Source organism: Drosophila novamexicana, unplaced genomic scaffold, assembly GCF_003285875.2.
Source record: "Drosophila novamexicana strain 15010-1031.04,08,12 unplaced genomic scaffold, DnovRS2.1 tig00000739-arrow-arrow-pilon, whole genome shotgun sequence".
Classification (NCBI taxonomy): Eukaryota; Metazoa; Arthropoda; class Insecta; order Diptera; family Drosophilidae; genus Drosophila; species Drosophila novamexicana.
Genome location: NW_020824819.1, coordinates 1541429 through 1561366, shown reverse-complemented (window position 1 = coordinate 1561366; position 19938 = coordinate 1541429). Strand labels below are relative to the sequence as shown.

Here is a 19938-nt window from a genome sequence, read left to right as displayed (position 1 = left end):
TAAAATTTTAAATTATATAATGCATTTCTAAATTTTTGGCGGCTTTAGGCGGGATGTACACCAAATCCAGGCTGCAATTAATTGGAGCACGGTTCTTTTTTATTTTGAATGATGTATTTTAAACGCATTTGGTATATGAACTAATCAATTTCAACTACACGTTCTTTAAATCGTTACAGATACAACATTATAGCTAATTATTAATTACAATTATTTTTTATCTCTTACTAACAGCTAATTTATATACAGAAGATATACTTACACGAAAGAAAAATTCATATAAAAATTGTGAAAGTTTATAAACTACAAGTACAAATCTGTACATATACAAAACATGCGTATGGCATATCCATATCATATCATACATGTTAGATGAATCGGCTAAATTTATGTAAATAGATTAGCCCGTCAATTGCATAACGCTTAGTCGTTACTGCTAGGAAGCTGAGTTACGCTAACGCTTTTGATAAACATATTAAAAAACTTTAAGCGTTCGTTCAAATGCTAAAGACTAATAAGAAGTTCCAGTGAAACTTTAGCTAATGATTGGCCTGTTCCTATTAGATCTTCTACTTAAAGTAAAGTTCAAGAATGAAAGTTACGATTTATATACTAATGTATATGCGCTTGTACAATTAGTGAAATGTTAACCGAAAAGCACTTTAGAACTTAGAACTTAGGAAGGCGCCATTGACGCGTTAAAGCGTGGAGCCACACCGTCGTTGAGCAATCACTACAATTCCTTGTCTGGCTTTTTCTTTTGCATCGCCGCTGATGCTACCGCTGCTGCTGCCGTCTCGTTCTGGTGTGCCTCTTTGGCAAGCTGCCAGCGCTTAAACTCCACCATCTGCATTATGCGAACGCGCAGCTGCGGTCGTCGCAACATCGCCGCAGCCAGCTTGGTAAACTCCATGTTGTACATGAAGACAACGGGTATGGCGACATCATCTTTGCCATCGCCGGACATCGCAAACATGGGTTGCGTCTCGCCGGAAGAACCTGATACATTATCACAGACGATCAGCGCCGTGGCGCCCGCTTTTTGTGCCAATCGCGCTTTACTCACGAAAGTGCAGTCGCCGCGTTCCGCTACAAGAATTTTGCCGGCCACATTGTTGGCGTTTTGCAGCGGCTCGTCGCAGGCCCGCAATGGACTGGCCAGTACAATTTCACCCTCGACAAACTGCTCGCCGATCAGCTCTGGACTGAAGTGCGATGGGCCGGCCATCAGTGCTGTCCAGTCCTGGGACTGATCATCCAAAGCATAAGCAACAGCCTACAAGAGAAATAAACATCTTAGTTGATTAAATATGTCGCCAACGAAAACCTATCTAACATTTTACTGATTTTTATTTTAAATCGGCGAAACGCGATTTTTAATTAAATATTACTTAAAAGTTGAAAATAGATCGATTGCAATACAAAACAGTTCTGAAACAGAGGATTTTCACCAGCGCAATCAAGTATATCAATAAAAAAATCGCGTTCATCGGTTGCATTTACAATTATAGTTTGTTTATGTTTCAGTCGATCAGCAAATCACCATAAGTATTCACATAATTCTTTTTTTTTTATTAACGCACCTGCAGCTGTGCCAGCTGATTCATGCTCTGCATTTTGGTGAGCTCAAGCATTTCCTGCATAAACTGCAGGCCCATTTCGCCTTCCTCCTGACTCTTGGCCTGTAGAAAATACAAGTGATTGATATAAATTATAAAACAATACCATAAAAGCTGCAGGAGTGTCAGCTTTTTAATTATGTGCCACCAAAATTAAAAGTCTCGACTCAAGAAAGGCAAAAGCAACAGAAAACTTACATTATAGAAACTATGAAACAGTCGCACCTTGCCTTGGCTACGATCGCCTACCGAAACCATGGTGATGCCCATGTCGTATACAGCTCGCAGATGATCTGCATTGCTTGCCTGAAAATCCAGGGCGCTGAGCCGCTTGCCACTTGTGGTGCGCGGGCACGAGCCCGTAATGAAGTTGCGCAATGGTTTGCGTACTTTCTCAGGAAAAAGCTTATTGGAACTGGGGCAGGTGCGCATGAAGTCGAGTACATTGTGTTCGTCCGATTGCCGAAAGCCTGTTAATATATATGGAATATTAATTAGTGACTATGGAATGGGATACTAACATATTTGAATGAACTTACTAAACGTGGAATTCCCTAGCTGTGCAATGGACAGCGGCAACAGGTGTGCCTCGGTTGTAAACACAAACTCATCCACATTAATGATTAAATCTTGCGGCTCGGAGAACAGCAAGAACAAGTACTTAAATGTCTCCGATAGGACAAATGAGTCCATGCGATCCTCATGTTTGCCGGTGCGCACATCGTTGACAGCCGCATAGCCACAGGCAACTTTCGCATATTGTTGCAGCGTTTTCAGCGCTCGCTTGCCCACCTGTAGGTAGTGATGATCACCGGTGGCGCGGTACAAGAAGTACGTGGACTCAATAAACTCGGGTCGCAAATGGTGCTGGCCCCAATGAATTTGAAAGTCCACAGTCCACGCCTCCGGAATGAGAGTATGCATCTGCATCACTTGGTAGAGCATTTCGTGGGTTTGAACCGCCGGCTTCAGATCGCCAGATAGCACCTGCAGTCCCGGCCAAAAGGCCAGCAAGGAGTCCATAAAGTTACGCGACTTGGCATGTGGCCGATGCATCAGAACGTCCAGCAGCATAGGTCCTTCGCTGACGTACTTCATCACGGCGTTGTAGTGACGATTAAAGCGGGCCAGATATTTGTCATCACCGAGCAGCACATACGATTTAAAAAGATATTCGTAGTAGCTATCGATGCCGGCACCCACTCCCGAATCACGACGCACCCAATCTCCAGAGTGCACATTTAGGACTGTGCCCATAAGATCCGAGCCTCGATGCCGCAGCTTCCACAATGCATCCATTGCGGCATGTGCGCGCACCTCAAAAATGGAATCACCCGTTAGCCGCGACAACGCGGCAAACTCCAGCAGAATGGTGCCGGCGCAAGCGGTGCACGTTTCACGTGACTTCTTCAGCTGTGGATCCTTCATGCCCAGCCGCAGATTAACACGGGCATGAGGTATGCCCGTCGTCGTGTTAAACGCCGGCAACAGACGGTAGCCCAGTTCGCGAGCCATCTCGAGCATTTCTCCCTTATACCAGTGCATTACGTCCGCCTGCTTCTGCAGATACTCGGCGAGTATGTGCGCCGAGAGTAGCCCGCCCACCATGCGAATATTCGTCTCGAAAACCGACACTATGATGTCGCTGTCGAATTGCACGTCGCGTATGACCAGCTTGACGGCGTACTCGAACTCCGCAAAGTCCCCAAGCAGCACCAATGTGTCGAGTGTATCCACTAGCGTCATGGAGAAGCTGCAAAGCATAGAAATAATGTGGAAAACGATGAGAAATGTTAATGAGTATCAAATATGTAAATCTTGTAAGCATAACATTGACCTTCTAACACAAAGCTCAGCTGTAACGAATCACATATAAACATTAATAAATTGATTATTTAACTAAGTGGCTTAGCCAATGCGTTTAAAAGTTGTCCTCATAGTTTATAACCACACGAGCTTCATATCATCTGCATACATATATTAATGGAAGGAAGGAATGCCTTATATACTCGGCACATTATCAAGATAAGATTATCATACAAGTTATACCTATAGGTGGATTTTTTATCTAATCTATTTATAGTCAAAAGCTCGTGCTTGTGGAGATGACTGAACTCACTTTCCCAATATGTCGTCCATATCGCCGCGCGAGGGGGTCACGCCGCGGTATCGTCCCTTGCATGAGAGCGGCATCAGCTCATCGGCAGGATAGGCGTTCTCCATGTAGGCATGGTATGCATGATAGAACATTTCGCGCGCTTCTTCACTACAAAACCAATGTGGAACAATTAAAAAAAAAGCTTTAAAATGTAAATGTGTCCATTAAATTACCGCAACTCGGCGCGTTCCTTGTGCGACATGTTCTGCGTGGGTATCGTACTCGCATCTTCGCTGAGCACGCAGACGATTAGCAGCAGGAGGGAGAGCAGCGACGGCAGCAGCAGGCGCTGTGCCACCAGCGACGATGTCGAGCTCATCTTACCAATAAACTGGAACTAGATTTGGAACTGGAACTGAGGCTGAGCCAAGCTTGAGCTGAGTGCTAGCTCCGATTCCGAGCAGCTGGTGCTGTTAGTATTTGGTTTTTGGCAGCCACAGTTGCCGTTACTTATCACCTTGTTGTTGCTTGTTGGTTGTTGCTTGTGACGTTGACCTTCACTTTGAACGTTTTATTTGTTGTTGCTCTTGGTTATTCGAATTTATCGCGTTGTCCGCTTTAGTTGAGTTTCGCTGCTTTTAATTTTAAAACAGCGCCTCATTTAAATGTATGGACGGTAAGACTGTCATAAAAAAAAATTAGTATATAGTATATATGTATATACATATGTATAGGTACATGGCACTTTACAGTTATGCCTTTGCTGCTTACCCGACAAACAAATTTTGGAATTTATATTGCACTTCTTCTTGCACTTGTGCGTTTGTGGCATGCTCGGCAGCGTTGTGTGCATTTTTTACAATTCAAAGTTGTAACATTTCAAAATAGTTTATTTTTAATCTTGTTTGCTGCTGCTCCAATAACAAAACACCACGACTGCAAATCGCCGATACCCGAACAACGACCGCTCGCTGCAAGATTAATTTATATGCTGCAGATGTTTAGTATGCACACATTGTGCTATGATGAAATGCCACATATGAGTAGGTGTTGTTCGTATTTAATTACGCTTTGCTGGCAGTTAAATTAGTTAAATGGGCCGTTCTTATCAATTCTATGCAGTAAATTATAGTGCGAAAAGATTAGTGTTGGCAAAAATATATAAATGTTTCAATTTATCGGTACTCTTATAGCTATATGGTCACCTAAAATAAATTGTGCTAGGATGACACCTTCAATTTCTGTAATACCGTCAATGTTGAACTTCTTAAGAATATGTGTGGGCGAATAATTTTGCTTGAAAATTCAGAACTTATTGATAAATAAAATATAAAGTTTGTCTGTATAAACAAATAAATTGTAGGGCAATTAGCACCGAAAATATCAATGATATATCAACAATCTATTAAAGCTGTCAGTGTAACATAACATATTACGTTCATAATGTGACCAAACTACCTCTTGACAGTGTTGGAAACCCGAAAAAGCGACAGCTGATGCCGCCGCGCTTTTAAAAGTGTCTGCATTTAAGTCTAAATAAAATGGTAATTATATATGCTAAATTAAAAATCAAGTAAATAATATTTTAAATTTAAATGAGTAGAGACGCAGCTTGGCGCCCAGCCAACGACTAGGAGTGCGCATCAAATCAAAGGATGCATTCACCCCGCCACTACAAAAGAAAAACAAACGTGTGTGCCAAATAGAACTGCAGAAACGCCAAAGCGCATTGCGGGATGCCACCAACATTGTGGAGCTGCCGCTGCCGATACGTTTTACGGCGAATAGCGACTATGAGCAGGCCATTGCCAAGGTGCTAGCGCGCAAGTTCAAAGTTCCTATTGCTAACTATGTTCCAGATTACGGTGGAAATCGTACGTTGGGCGTGCGTCGTTCCATAGTACGGCGGGCATTGCACGATCCACAAGCGTGCAATGCACTGGTTCTGTATACGCCACCCGCTTACACGGAGCACGAGCGCATGTCGCTGGATCCCAGCAAGCTACAGGTGCATGTCGTTGTGGATCCAATCCTTAGTAACGTGCTGCGTCCGCACCAGCGTGAAGGCGTGCGCTTCATGTATGAATGTGTAGAGGGCAAACGAGGTAATTTTAACGGTTGCATAATGGCTGATGAGATGGGGCTGGGCAAGACGCTGCAGTGCGTCACATTAACGTGGACGCTGTTGCGCCAGAGTCCCGATTGCAAGCCAACAATCTCGAAGGCCATAGTGGTGTCGCCCTCATCACTGGTCAAAAACTGGGAGAAGGAGTTCACAAAGTGGTTGCACGGCCGTATGCACTGTCTGGCAATGGAGGGCGGCTCCAAGGAGGACACAACCCGCACTCTAGAACAGTTTGCCATGAATACGGCGACGCGCTGTGGCACACCCGTGCTGCTGATCAGTTACGAAACATTTAGGCTCTATTCACACATACTTTGCAAAACGGAGGTGGGCATGGTCATCTGCGACGAAGGCCATCGGCTTAAAAACAGCGACAATCTAACATACCAGGCGCTAATGGGCCTCAAGACCAAACGACGCGTTCTGCTCTCCGGCACGCCGATACAAAACGATCTGACCGAGTATTTCAGTTTGGTAAACTTTGTCAATCCGGAAATGCTGGGCACAGGCTCTGATTTCAAACGGAACTTCGAGAATGCCATTCTGCGTGGTCAAAATGCCGACTCCACAGACGCAGAACGCGAACGTGCATTACAGAAGACACAGGAGTTGGTTGGGCTAGTTAACCAATGCATTATACGTCGCACGAATCAAATCCTAACCAAATATCTGCCCGTCAAATTTGAAATGGTCGTCTGTGCCAAGCTTACGACAGTACAGCTGCAACTCTATACGAACTTCCTTAAATCGGATCAAGTGCGTCGAAGTCTGGCAGGTAAGGTTATAGTCAAACTAGAAGCCTGACTTGTTAGTAATCACACATTTAACTTACAGATTGCACTGACAAGACAACGTTGACGGCGTTAGCGGACATAACTACGTTGAAGAAGCTATGCAATCATCCTGATCTGATCTACGAGAAAATAGCGGCACGGGAAAAAGGTTTCGAAAACTCACAGAATGTTTTGCCGCCCAACTACAAGCCAAAGTAAATTGAAAAGCTTTCCTATTTTCAAATTGCGCTTATATTTAATCTATTTATAGAGACGTCAATCCGGAGCTGAGTGGAAAGTTCATGTTGCTTGACTTTATGCTGGCTGCCATACGGGCCAACAGCGATGACAAGGTGGTTCTCATTTCGAACTACACGCAGACGCTGGATCTATTCGAGCAGCTGGCGCGTAAACGCAAATACAGTTATGTACGCTTGGATGGCACCATGACGATCAAGAAGCGGTCCAAGGTTGTGGACAGATTCAATGATCCCGCCACCGACTGCTTTCTCTTTATGCTCAGCAGCAAAGCAGGTGGCTGCGGCTTAAATTTAATAGGCGCAAATCGTTTGTTCATGTTTGACCCTGACTGGAATCCGGCAAACGATGAGCAAGCAATGGCTAGAGTCTGGCGTGACGGACAAAAGAAACCGTGCTACATCTATCGCCTGGTGGCGGTAAGTGTCACAAACCATTTATAGCTGATCCAATTTTATAAAACATCTTTCTCCGCAGAGTGGCTCAATTGAGGAGAAAATTCTACAGCGGCAGACACATAAGAAATCGTTGTCTAGCTCAATTATAGATAACAACGATTCGGCAGAAAAGCATTTCACACGAGACGACCTTAAGGATTTGTTTAGGTTTGAGGCCAACGTACTATCCGACACCCACAACAAGTAGGTGCCATTGACTCAGCGTGTATTGGGCCAATCTTATGTTTCTTTTGGTGCCTTTCAGACTTAAGTGCAAGCGCTGTTTCCAAGATGTGCAAAGACAGCCGCCACCGGAGAACTCGGACTGCACCTCGCATCTGTCGCAGTGGTTCCACTGCTCCAATAATCGCGGCCTGCCTGACAGCATTTTGTCACAGGCTTGGACGGCGAGTAAATGTGTCTCCTTTGTGTTTCATCACCGCTCGCAGGGAGACGCGAAACAACCAACCCGCACAACGGAGGACAATCATTCGGAACAGCAGGAGCTAAATTCTAATCGTAATGCCAATAAGGTGCTGGCAAGTGATGATGATGAGGACTTTGACCCAAATAGTAGTGATGAAAAATTTTTGGGTTTTTAGCTGCTTTCAATTTAAAAATAATTTATTTAGTTGCGGAACCTGATTTAGAGTTTAGGCTAATCTAAAACTAATTCTCTTGTTATATGTTAACAATTAACCTAACATACATAAGTAATTTAACATTTAAAATATGGAACCTACAGCTCTCAAGGCTTGTCCACTCCATAAACAGAACTACAAGCGCCCAAGATGGCTTAACCTAGTGCACAATTCAGTTATACAAAACACTCATATACATGCAAATATCATGATAATACATAGCACAATAATATACACGTATATATGCATAAGTAATATACCAATGCAGTGTTAACACAGTCAATAGAACACAGTTGTGTGTGTGTACACATGTATATATATATATATATATATATATAATGGGAGTTAAACGTCGATTATTTTATGCTCCAGTTCGACCCACACATTACTCTTCTCCGGTGGCTTTTGCAGCGGAGACGGCTGCTGCTGTAGCTCGAACAAAAAGCCTCCAATGCTTTGGTAGTAACTGCAACATAAAATTATATAACAATTAATTAGACATCAATCATTTGCTATGCACTTAAAATCAACTATTCTAAATAAAAAATCTTAATCATCGAATGAATATAAAACAAATAATTTCTTTCAATGTTATGTTTTAATATTTATATTTGTTAAATAGATTTACTGATATTGATATTTCTGACTTAGATTCAGCCAGAACAGGATTCCAAATATCAGGAAAATGATTAAGTAAATATGATATACAAAGTTTTCCGATGGAGTATAGTGAAACTAATAAATGCAGAGATTGATCAAGATACCTTGATATAAGCACGCAATTTGTAAATAAATGAATTGTACCTTCTAAATATAAAAGTACATTTTTAAATGAGCACAGCCGGGATAGAAACTGTTCTTCATCGCTCTCAAAACAGAATCAGAATATTTTTAAAATGGCACATGTCTTACCCATCCACTATCCAGGTGTCATTGTGCGAGCCTCCCGGGAATTCAAGCATACGCTTCTGTTCACTACCGCATTTGGTATACAAGGCACGCATCATGCGCGGTGGCACTAGGTTATCTGCAAGGCCCGATATAAATAGAAAAGGCACCGAGCACTTGCTTATCTTGTTAAGTGAATGATACTGCAACAGAAAAGGCGTTATAGAATGAAGGCGAAGTCACAAAGAATTGCTGAAAATTCACCTTATTTTTATACAACAGATTTGGTATGTATTTCACAGATGGATGCACCAGTTCCACGGCCATATCACGTATGCTGGTAAACGTATTCTCCACAATAGCGCACATCAGTTTCTGGCCATAAACGGTGTCGGCGGCTACATCGATTGCAACGGCGCCGCCCAACGAGCGACCAAAGAGTATTAGCTGTGAGTGATCCAGGTCGTGGCGCGTGTGCAAATAATCAATTGCAGCACGAGCATCTGTTACCAGACCACGCTCCGAGGGAACGCCCGTCGATAGGCCATAGCCACGATACTCGACCATTAAAATGTTGCAATGAAGATGATGATAAATGCCCCACACCTGCAAAAAAAAAAGGCAAATTCACATAAGAGCAGGAAGAATAGCTGTTGAACGCGCATTCTTTACATTCTGCATGCGATGGCCCATGTTTCCTGCGTTGCCATGAAAATATAGCAACGTGGGCACGGATTTGCAACGTTCCTCCGGCTGACTGATCCAAAAGGCGTGTAGTGTTACGCCATCAGGCGTCTTTATGCTAACGGTAAGATGTGGCAGGTTGTGCATAGTTGGGATTGGTATGTAAATGCGTGAATTTGTTGGCAAGTCCGGATGGTACAAGAGCAGGTCTTGTGCATGGTAGAAAATGACTGCAAGTAAAGAAAGACTTGTGTAATAGCCGTGTCAATTATGTTATCGTTTACGTACGTAAGAGGATGGCTGCGAAGAGCGTAAGCGTCATATAACCCCCATAGAAATAGTAGAAAATAAAAAATAGCAAAAAGGCGCCCACAATGCCTACGCCCACACCTCGCGATTTGGGCAGCGCTATGCCCACTTCTTTCATTATGAACACGTGCGTAGGTACACACAGCCGCTACATGCTGCGATTCTGGCAACTTTTAATGCAAAAGTACATTATTTGTATAAATCGCTGAATCGAAAAGCGTCGACGTATTTAGTGTAGTTGTCGTGGAACTGCCAACTTGGTGTTGGTTAAATTAAAAATCTGGCAGCACAAAATCAGCTGAAACTAATCGAAAACAGGTGTGTAGTTGCGATGAATTTATGCAACTCTGGCCAATTCGATTAATTCTGAACTCAATGCATTCCTGATTAAAACAAAATGGCGTATTTTTTACTGCAATAGACCAAGACGACGTGAACATCTTTTGTGTGGTTGAAAACTGCATTTAAAAACAAGTGGCCTACTTTAAGAATCAAAATAAACATTTGTCAGAACCGTTAAAAAGTGTATTGCATGTTTAATGAGCGCTATAAGGCAACTCTGTGTGCTACCACGAAAATATAATGAGCCAGGTAAGTAGGCCTTGAAAAAGCTGTGACAGTGAACGTCGTGTAAGAGAAAAAAATAACAAGAAAACTATGAAATTTTTCTATCACTCGAAACAAGGCGATATCAATCAGTTGAATTCGAGTCGTCGTGTGAGTATTATTCTAAAAAACTGTGTCGTATCAAATTTCTACGCTGCTTTTGTGGGTGTGGCAGGTGCCAGTCACGAAGACAGACCCTAGAGGTGTCCCCCCGATTGAGACTCCGTCACACGTACATCAATCTGTTCGCTATTCAGAGCGGCTTTTTACAAAAAAGTGCTTAAATATCATATATTCAATGGTGTTTCACAGTTTTGACAACGCCAACCGGTGCCCGAGGATCCAACGTGGCAGCCAGTGTAATTTTTCTAAAAATCCATTGGGGACCCATTTTCGCAAATTCCGTTTGAAATTGGGCATTTCGGTTTGTTTTCGTTGAATGCCGCATCCAAACAAGAATAATTTACATTATTTTCGTACATTTCCAGTGGCAAATGAAAATTTTCTTCGATTACGTAATCACAATTTGTCCGGTGCAAAGTTTTCCTCGTGCTCCAATCCATCAATTTCTGGCCAATTTTCTTGGGTAATCAGCCCGCCAAAATATAATTTGCAAAGAACTATCTCTGTTTTCTTAAAATTTTTGATAAAAAATGTATTATTAATAATTTTAGACCGTTTTCAGTGCATTTAAACAACAATGTTGTCGCTGTAGACCAAGAGAACTGCGTCAGTAGCACGAAATCTGCGGATTTTTGATGTTTTAACCGGCTTTTCTGTCCAGGATCGTGTATAAAGTGTTTTTCATTCATTTCTGTGTAGTACGCCTGCGTACCCAGTTCAGACAACGTACTGAAGCCACCAAGCTTTGATACTGACAACAAAAACCGTTCTTTAAAGGCTACAAACTGCATTTCTGGAGAGGATTACTTGTGCAACTGCATTCTACAGAAGGTTTTTTGTGTTGCAAGCCAAGGCACCTACATTGCTGACATCTTTGGATGCGGCAACTGCAAGAACTCCTTCGATTTATACGCGTTTTGAGGCTATTTCGATTATACAAGGATACCTCGTATTCTTAGCCAGGAATAAGTGTATATTTAAGTTCTTGTGTTAACATATTACGAACTTGTACCATACTCTTTATCCTACAGTGTGTGGTAAGTTCTTTAAATTTCTAATTGCTTTCGAACAATTAATGGTGGTTAACCTAAGGATGTGTCTCTAAAAGGGCACGTAGAGATTAGATGCAGTTATACCTTGCATAATACCTTATGTTTTAGCGATACTGAACAATGAATCCTGGCTTAAACTTCATTTGTAAACTCGATCGAGGGAATATTAAACGCCATTGCAGTAAATCTGTTCTTGACAGGATAAGTTCTTCACTACGAATGTAATCAGTGAGAGTAATTGAAAGTGTTACATATTAAGTTATGTTGGCACAAAGCTTGCAGATATTTGTATTTTCTACGTGTTTTCTTAAGCACATTCGGTTAAATTGTGGACTGACATAAGTTTTGTTGTAAATAAAACGGTTTTCGAACGCGTGGTACTCTTTAAGTTTTTGGAAACTAGTTTGCTCCCTTTAAGCTCTCTATATTAAATTGGATATAATCGTGCTCTTCATTCTCACACAGGCACTCAATGAATCGTCGCATAGTATAGGCTCAGACGAACAAGATGACACACGTGAAGAAGCCAGTGGCAGTGGCAGCGGTAGTGGGAGTGGCTCCTCCGGTACCGACTCCGATTCAGACAGTTCCTCAGGTAATTCCAGCGATGGACGCAGTTCGCCGGAGCCAACGGTTGCCAAAACGGCGGTGGCGGGTTTTCCACCAACAGCAGCGGCCGCTCAAGCAGATACCAAAACGAATGGCTTTACGGATGGAAACGACGACGACAGCTCTAGTGCCGGTTCCAGCGCCAGTGATTCCGAATCTGATGCGGACGTTGGCGGCGAGCCTGACAGGACGAGCAACAACAACATCAACAATAGCAAATTGCACACGAGTAGTAGCAGCAGCTCTTCGGGCACCTCTGCCGCAACGTTGGCTAAGGCTGGCGCGGAGGATGACGATGACGACGATGATGAAGATGACGATGATGGCCAGCAGCCACAAAAGACGCAGGCCACCAGCGAAGCCAGCGCCGATGAAGATGATGCCAGTGATAGCTCTGACAATGCCTCGCCCACATCCTCTAGCAGCAGTAGCAGCAGTGTAAGTTTCAAGCTTCTGATTAACTGACTCCAAAAACATAAGCTCTTTTGCTTTACCCAACTCGACAGGAGGATGAGGAGGATGATTACAGACCCAAACGATCCACGCGACAGCCGCGCAAAGCTCCGCCACCTGCTGCTGAAAAATCCAAGCGACCTACCAAAAAGAAGAAGAAAAACCAAACGTAAGTTTATTTGAGAACTAGTTAGTTTGTACCTTAGCCTGTTGATAGGCCTTTTATGTAACGTTTATATTTACGGTTTTGGGAACACTTACATAGTTCAAAGAGCTAGAAAAAATAAATTTGAAAAATACATTTGTAAAGGTCCTTTTAAGCTTTTATAAGAGTTCCCATTGGTTAGTAAATTGTATAATTATTATTTATTGATTGAATAATAATTATTCGTCATTTAGAAAACTGCACAAAAAGATTCGGTAAATGTTTTGTTTATAATTGGGAGAAATGCTATTATTTTTTGTTATTCTTCTAATATTTTAATTTTATTCTAAGTAAATGGGTCCGAAATTTTACCAGTGATAGTTAGGAATTGCTAATCAGGACGTCTCACAATGATTTACTTTTCAATTCATAGATTATTCAAAAAGTAGTTCAAACGAATTACTTTAAAAACATTGTGCGCAACCTTTTAAGCATCTATTCATACACAGTTGGGACTCCGAGGAAAGCGATGAGAGTGACGACGCAGATAGCGACGAGGCGCCATTTACAGCACAGAAACGCAAGTGTAATGCCCGCTCCGGCGGCAACAAACAGTCACAGCAGCAGCAGCAGCGACGCCGCGTAAAGTCCTTTAGTTCGGAAGACAGCGACGATGACGATGCGAGCAAGCGGTAAGCCAATAATATTATAATGAAGCACTCGCTCATTTTCCATTCAACACAATAGCTGCGCAACTCGTCGTAACGCCGCTGCTGTTAGTTACAAAGAGGCCTCTGAGGACGAGGCCACCGACTCCGAGGACCTGTTGGAATTTGAGTACGACGAGAGTCAAGTAGCTGCGAGCGCGGTTGCCGCTGAGGAGGAGGAAAAGTGTGAGACCATTGAACGCATACTTGCGCAGCGTGTGGGAAAGAAGGGCTGTACAGGCAATCAGACAACCATTTATGCCATCGAGGAGAACGGCTGCGATCCGAATGCGGGCTTCGATGAATCATCGGAACTGGCGGAGGTGCAATACCTGATTAAATGGAAAGGTTGGAGCTACATACACAATACCTGGGAGTCGGAGACGACATTGCGCGAAATGAAGGCCAAGGGAATGAAAAAGCTGGACAACTTTATCAAGAAGGAGCAGGACACAGCTTACTGGCGTCGTTATGCCGGTCCCGAAGATATAGATTACTTTGAGTGTCAGCTAGAGCTGCAGCATGATTTGCTGAAGTCCTACAACAATGTGGACCGCATAATAGCGCGCGGCACCAAACCCGAAGACGGCAGCGAGGAGTTTCTGTGCAAATGGCAATCTCTGCCGTATGCGGAGTCCACGTGGGAGGACGCACCACTAGTGCTAAGGAAATGGCAACGCTGCGTAGAGCAGTTCACTGAACGAGAAAACTCCAAGTGGACGCCATCGCGTCACTGTCGTGTGATCAAATATCGTCCCAAGTTCTCGCGCATCAAGTCACAGCCCGAGTTTCTGGTGGACGGACTGACACTTCGTGATTACCAAATGGATGGTCTGAACTGGCTGCTGCACTCGTGGTGCAAAGAGAACTCGGTCATACTAGCCGATGAGATGGGCCTGGGCAAGACCATACAAACTATATGCTTTCTCTATTCGCTTTTCAAGATTCATCATCTGTATGGACCATTTTTATGCGTGGTGCCGCTCAGCACAATGACCGCCTGGCAGCGGGAGTTCGATTTGTGGGCACCCGATATGAATGTAGTAACATACCTGGGCGATGTTAAGTCCCGTGAACTAATACAGCAATACGAGTGGCAGTTTGAAGGTTCCAAAAGACTGAAATTCAATTGCATATTAACCACCTATGAGATTGTGCTGAAGGACAAACAGTTTCTGGGCACGCTTCAATGGGCGGCATTGCTGGTGGATGAGGCGCATCGTCTGAAAAACGACGACTCGCTGTTGTACAAATCGCTCAAGGAGTTTGACACGAATCATCGACTGCTAATTACGGGTACTCCACTGCAGAACTCTTTGAAGGAGCTCTGGGCTCTGTTGCACTTCATTATGCCTGCTAAATTCGATACATGGGACAACTTTGAGCTGCAACATGGCAATGCCGAGGACAAAGGCTACACGCGTCTGCATCAACAGCTGGAGCCTTACATACTGCGGCGGGTAAAGAAGGATGTGGAGAAATCGCTGCCCGCCAAAGTGGAGCAAATACTACGGGTGGAGATGACATCGCTCCAGAAGCAGTACTACAAGTGGATACTTACCAAAAATTTTGATGCGCTTCGCAAAGGCAAACGCGGCTCCACCTCCACTTTCCTCAACATTGTCATTGAGCTGAAGAAGTGCTGTAATCATGCGGCGCTCATACGACCCTCAGAGTTCGAGCTTTTTGGCTTACAGCAGGACGAGGCGCTTCAGATGCTGCTCAAGGGCTCCGGCAAGCTGGTGCTATTAGACAAACTGTTGTGTCGGCTTAAGGAGACGGGACATCGTGTGCTCATATTTTCACAGATGGTTCGAATGCTTGACGTGCTCGCTGATTATCTGCAGAAGCGACATTTCTCATTTCAGCGCTTAGATGGCAGTATTAAGGGCGAGATGCGGCGTCAGGCGTTGGATCACTTCAATGCTGAGGGTAGCCAGGACTTTTGCTTCTTGCTATCAACACGCGCCGGCGGCTTGGGCATCAATCTGGCCACAGCCGATACAGTCATTATATTCGATTCGGATTGGAATCCACAGAATGATTTGCAAGCGCAGGCGCGTGCCCATCGCATTGGCCAAAAGAATCAGGTTAACATATACCGCTTGGTCACAGCGCGCTCCGTCGAGGAGCAAATTGTGGAGCGTGCCAAGCAAAAAATGGTGCTCGACCATTTGGTGATACAGCGCATGGATACCACAGGCCGTACGGTGCTAGACAAGAGCGGCAATGGTCACTCCTCCAATTCCAATCCCTTTAACAAAGACGACTTGTCGGCCATACTTAAATTTGGCGCAGAGGAGCTGTTCAAGGACGAGCAGGAGCATGAGGAGGAGCTTGTTTGCGATATTGATGAAATCTTGCGCCGCGCCGAGACACGCAATGAAGACCCTGAAATGCCCGGTGATGATCTGCTTTCTGCCTTCAAGGTGGCCAGCATAGCTGCCTTCCAGGAGGACGAGCCAAGCGAGACGGCGAGCAAGGATCAGCAAGGAGCTGATGAAGAGGATGACAGTAAGGATTGGGACGACATTATACCCGAGGGCTATCGCAAGGTCATTGAGGATCAGGCGCGTGCCAAGGAAATGGAAGATTTGTACCTGCCGCCGCGCCGCAAAACAGCCGCGGCCAATAAAAACGATGCCGCCAAGCGAGGCACTGCTAAAGGTAGCGCACGCTCCAAACAGGGCGACGATTCAGCCGATTCCGATTATGAGTTGGGCTCCGATGCTAGTGGCGCTGGAGGCGAGGAAGGTAGTGGAAGGCAACGCAAACGCGGACGTCCCGCAATGAAGGAGAAAATCAATGGCTTCACCGATGCGGAGCTGCGTCGTTTCATACGCAGCTACAAGAAGTTTCCGGCGCCGTTGCAGCGCCTGGAGGCGATCGCCTGTGATGCGGAGCTGCAGGAGAAGCCGCTGGCAGAGCTGAAGCGGATTGGCGAGATGCTGCATGATCGATGTGTGCAGTTCTTAGACGAGCACAAGGAGGAAGAAATCAAGACTGTCAAGGAAGAGGATCAGCAGGGCAACAAACAGCGACGCACACGCGCTACTTACTCGGTTAAACTGGGCGGCGTGTCGTTCAATGCCAAAACGCTGCTTTCTTGTGAGGAAGAGCTGCAGCCGCTTAATGAGCTCATGCCTAGTTCAGCGCACGAGCGACAGCAGTGGACGTTTAACATTAAGACTCGTTCGGCCAACTTTGATGTTGAGTGGGGCGCCGAGGAAGACACCCATTTGTTGCGCGGCATTTATCAATATGGTATTGGCTCCTGGGAGCAAATGAAGTTGGATCCGACGCTCAAGCTCAGCGAGAAGATATTGCTCAACGACACACGTAAGCCACAAGCCAAGCACTTGCAGTCTAGAGCCGAGTATCTACTCAAGATCATCAAGAAGAATGTGGAGCTAACCAAAGGCGAACAGCGTCGCCAGCGGCGACCGCGCAAACTGAAAGCCAGCCTCAACTCAAGCACGACAGCTGTCAGCACGCCGGAACGAAAGGAGGGCGCGGCTGAGGAGGGTAGCTCCTCGCTTCCGGGCGATAGTAGTTCACGGCAGGTTGCTGATGGCACCAGCGTTGTGGCCTCGCCTGTTGCTGCCTCCGCAGCAGGGGCAGAGCACGCCAACGCACAGAAAAAGAAAAAGTCTAAAACCCGCAGTAAGAAATCAAGCGCATCCGACAACAATGGCAACAAGCCGATGCACTTTACGGCCAACAATGAACCTCGAGCTCTTGAAGTTTTGGGTGACTTGGATCCCAGCATTTTCAATGAATGCAAGGAGAAGATGCGACCGGTGAAGAAAGCGCTCAAAGCCTTAGATCAGCCCGATCTCAGTTTGTCCGATCAGGATCAATTGCAGCACACACGTGACTGTCTATTGCAGATTGGGCGGCAAATAGACGTATGCCTGCAGCCGTACGGAGAGACTGAAAAAAAAGAGTGGCGCAGCAACCTCTGGTACTTTGTGTCCAAGTTTACGGAACTGGATGCAAAGCGTCTGTTCAAGATCTACAAACATGCCCTCAAACAGCAAACACAAAAGGATGCCGCGAATGCAGCAGATGTTGATGGCGGCAAATCGAAACGGTCACGTACGGAAAACGGAGGCATTGCGGATAAGGAGAAAGAGCGTGACAAAAGTGGAAAGAAGAAGAAAAAGGACAAGGATAAGGATAAAGAGCGTCAAGGACGCTATTCAGGTGCACCTGCCGAGGACAAGTCAGCTCGCCGTTTTGCCAACGATTCGCCATTGAAACGAAAACGCGACGAGAACGATGCGGAGGCCAGCGGCATGGCTATGAGCAACGCTGGCATCAGTGATAATCTTAAGTCTATGTCGTTTAAGCGCCTCAACATGGATTCGGCATCCGCACGACATGGCAGCCATGAGGATCAGCGCAAGAAGCATCATAGAGGCGATGACTACTATGTAAGTGTGGGCGGCGGGGCTCCAAGTAGCTACGAGGGCAGCAGCGCACGCCGTTCGGGTCTCAATTCACCATCAGCTGTCGGCAGCAGTCGTCGCTTTGAGCCGCCGCCTGCGGCTTCGAGCTACGCAGCAGAGATGGACCGTTGGCATCAACGTGATCGGTACGTCCATGACATACATGCAGTCATCCATTTTCAAAAACTTATTCGACTTTTTTTTTTTTTTTTTAGCTACAACTTTGATTACAAACGTGAACGCTATGATTCACTATATTCTCGCGGAGGCGGAGGTGCTGCCGGTAGCGGATATCATCGCGACCATCGCGAACGCGATCGCGAGCGGCGACCAGACAAGCGCAGGTGAGTTTAGCTAATGGTGATTTTAAATATAAGATCTGTAAAGCCATCAAGTTCAAGGGCAAGTGCAAAAGGAAATTCCGTAAAATTTCCGCTTTGTAGCCCTTATTGTTTGGGCTAAAGGCAAACAGTTCATTACAAAATTTGTGTTTTAAAATCGATATTATACAATTTATTGCTAGATTCAGATTTGTTTCCTTAAATGTGAATTAATTGATTCTCGCTTGCAGATATCCATCCGCCCTGCCGCAGCATGCCTACTCGAGCCATTACCTACCGCCCAATTACTATTTGGCGAATGGCATGGTGCCTGGATTGCCGCCACCGCCACCGAGCTATCGGAACGAATCACGCGGCTATCCGGTCATGCCGCGCGACTATCCCGCTGACTACAGGCGCAGCGAATACGAGCGACGTACGCAGACGTGAGGAGGAGCAAACGTCGCTAGTTATTGTATATACATATAGGTTAGTTTTAAGCTTGGCTGTGGTGTCTGTGTCGGGCGCTGCTATTTGATAAGTCTTTCCGTAACGATCTTGACACAACGCAAGAGCAATACACTCAAACACACACACCTACATACGCAGGCAAACAAACACACACATAAATCACAAGCAATCAGAATACGCATGATACAGATTAAGAAACATACATAGCTAAACATATGTACAAGTAATATATAGCAGCTATTTATAAATTGTACTGTAAATTTAAATTATATATGAACCGCATATTGCGTACATGGCGGCGTTTCGGGCGAATCACGTAAATAAGATAATTTTACAATTTCCCTTGTATAAAGCATAGGCTTTAAGTTTTGTTCTTTACACCCTTTTTATACTGTACAGTTAATTACGGGCATATGCCACTTTAACAAGTCTTTTGAAAGCTTTGAAAATAACAAAAATTCTCACTATATTTATAAACACAACAATGAATAAAGCAATTATGTTAAATATCCAAAAAAGGAAAAACTAAACATTTTGTAAGTTTTCGTTTTTATGTTTGTGCATCATTTGCACTTTTATACACTATATACATATATATATTATAGAGAAACCGCCAGAGGAGTCGTGTGTATGTATTGTAGTTATTCTTAATCTAATAAATAGGTATATAACATATGTTGTAGTATCTGAAGTCTATAAATATGTATATCATTAAATTATAAAACATTACATCATATTTTTGAGTATTCAATGCAATTGGACGATGAAAGCAAGAATTTGTGCAACGAATTTTATAATTAAAATAACAATTAACAAATTGCCAAATCCAAAGATTTCATTTCGTATTATCTAACACAGTTCGGACCAGGGTATTTCTGGTTACATTTGGTTATTCAGAGCGGTAAGTTGAGTTGGGTTTTATATCTGCATAGTCTTCAGTACAAAAAGTTATGTCCGTCAAGCCATTAAATCTCTTTATTAAATTTAGGAACATTTCTATTTTAGTCTTCTACTTGCTATTTACTAAGTAATTTGACGACCAAATAGCTCCAACTTTCCCAGGCAAATTTATTAATACCATCTGCATTTTTTTTTTAACTACATAAAATCGTTCTAACATGTAGTTAGAACCAGCTCGTTTTAAGCTATGATAATGACAAACTGAATAA

General features: G+C 44.2%; 4 protein-coding genes across 5 annotated transcripts; 2 read left to right on the top strand and 2 right to left on the bottom strand.

Annotated features, from left to right (window-relative positions):
* Positions 1-76: 76 nt before the first annotated feature.
* On the bottom strand, positions 77-5061 carry LOC115763453 (ER degradation-enhancing alpha-mannosidase-like protein 3). The gene is made up of 8 exons (XM_030706024.1): positions 4968-5061; positions 4489-4831; positions 3951-4399; positions 3739-3885; positions 2159-3372; positions 1818-2089; positions 1584-1682; positions 77-1276 (listed from the first exon to the last, which is right to left on the bottom strand). The coding sequence occupies exons 3-8, from the start codon at positions 4094-4096 to the stop codon at positions 734-736; spliced, it is 2421 nt and encodes an 806-aa protein (XP_030561884.1). The 5' UTR covers positions 4097-4399; positions 4489-4831; positions 4968-5061; the 3' UTR covers positions 77-733.
* Positions 4387-7912, top strand: LOC115763564 (DNA repair and recombination protein RAD54-like). Its single transcript, XM_030706183.1, is given in 6 exon segments — positions 4387-4393; positions 5292-6617; positions 6677-6830; positions 6887-7292; positions 7351-7514; positions 7576-7912. Coding segments are annotated over 6 exon segments (2394 nt in total).
* A 15-nt stretch (positions 7913-7927) lies between these two features.
* Positions 7928-10090, bottom strand: LOC115763454 (protein ABHD13). The gene is made up of 5 exons (XM_030706025.1): positions 9812-10090; positions 9512-9753; positions 9104-9445; positions 8864-9042; positions 7928-8417 (listed from the first exon to the last, which is right to left on the bottom strand). Exons 1-5 carry the CDS (start codon positions 9948-9950, stop codon positions 8297-8299), a joined length of 1023 nt encoding a protein of 340 aa, XP_030561885.1. The 5' UTR covers positions 9951-10090; the 3' UTR covers positions 7928-8296.
* A 123-nt stretch (positions 10091-10213) lies between these two features.
* On the top strand, positions 10214-19269 carry LOC115763452 (chromodomain-helicase-DNA-binding protein 1). Of its 2 annotated transcripts, none has more exons than XM_030706022.1 (7): positions 10214-10423; positions 12079-12660; positions 12729-12844; positions 13330-13512; positions 13568-18124; positions 18194-18322; positions 18550-19269. In XM_030706022.1, the coding sequence occupies exons 1-7, from the start codon at positions 10415-10417 to the stop codon at positions 18746-18748; spliced, it is 5775 nt and encodes a 1924-aa protein (XP_030561882.1). In that variant the 5' UTR covers positions 10214-10414; the 3' UTR covers positions 18749-19269. The 2 variants fall into 2 exon arrangements, with proteins under 2 accessions (XP_030561882.1, XP_030561881.1); XM_030706021.1 differs by lacking the exon at positions 10214-10423 and adding an exon at positions 10467-10549.
* Positions 19270-19938: the final 669 nt, after the last annotated feature.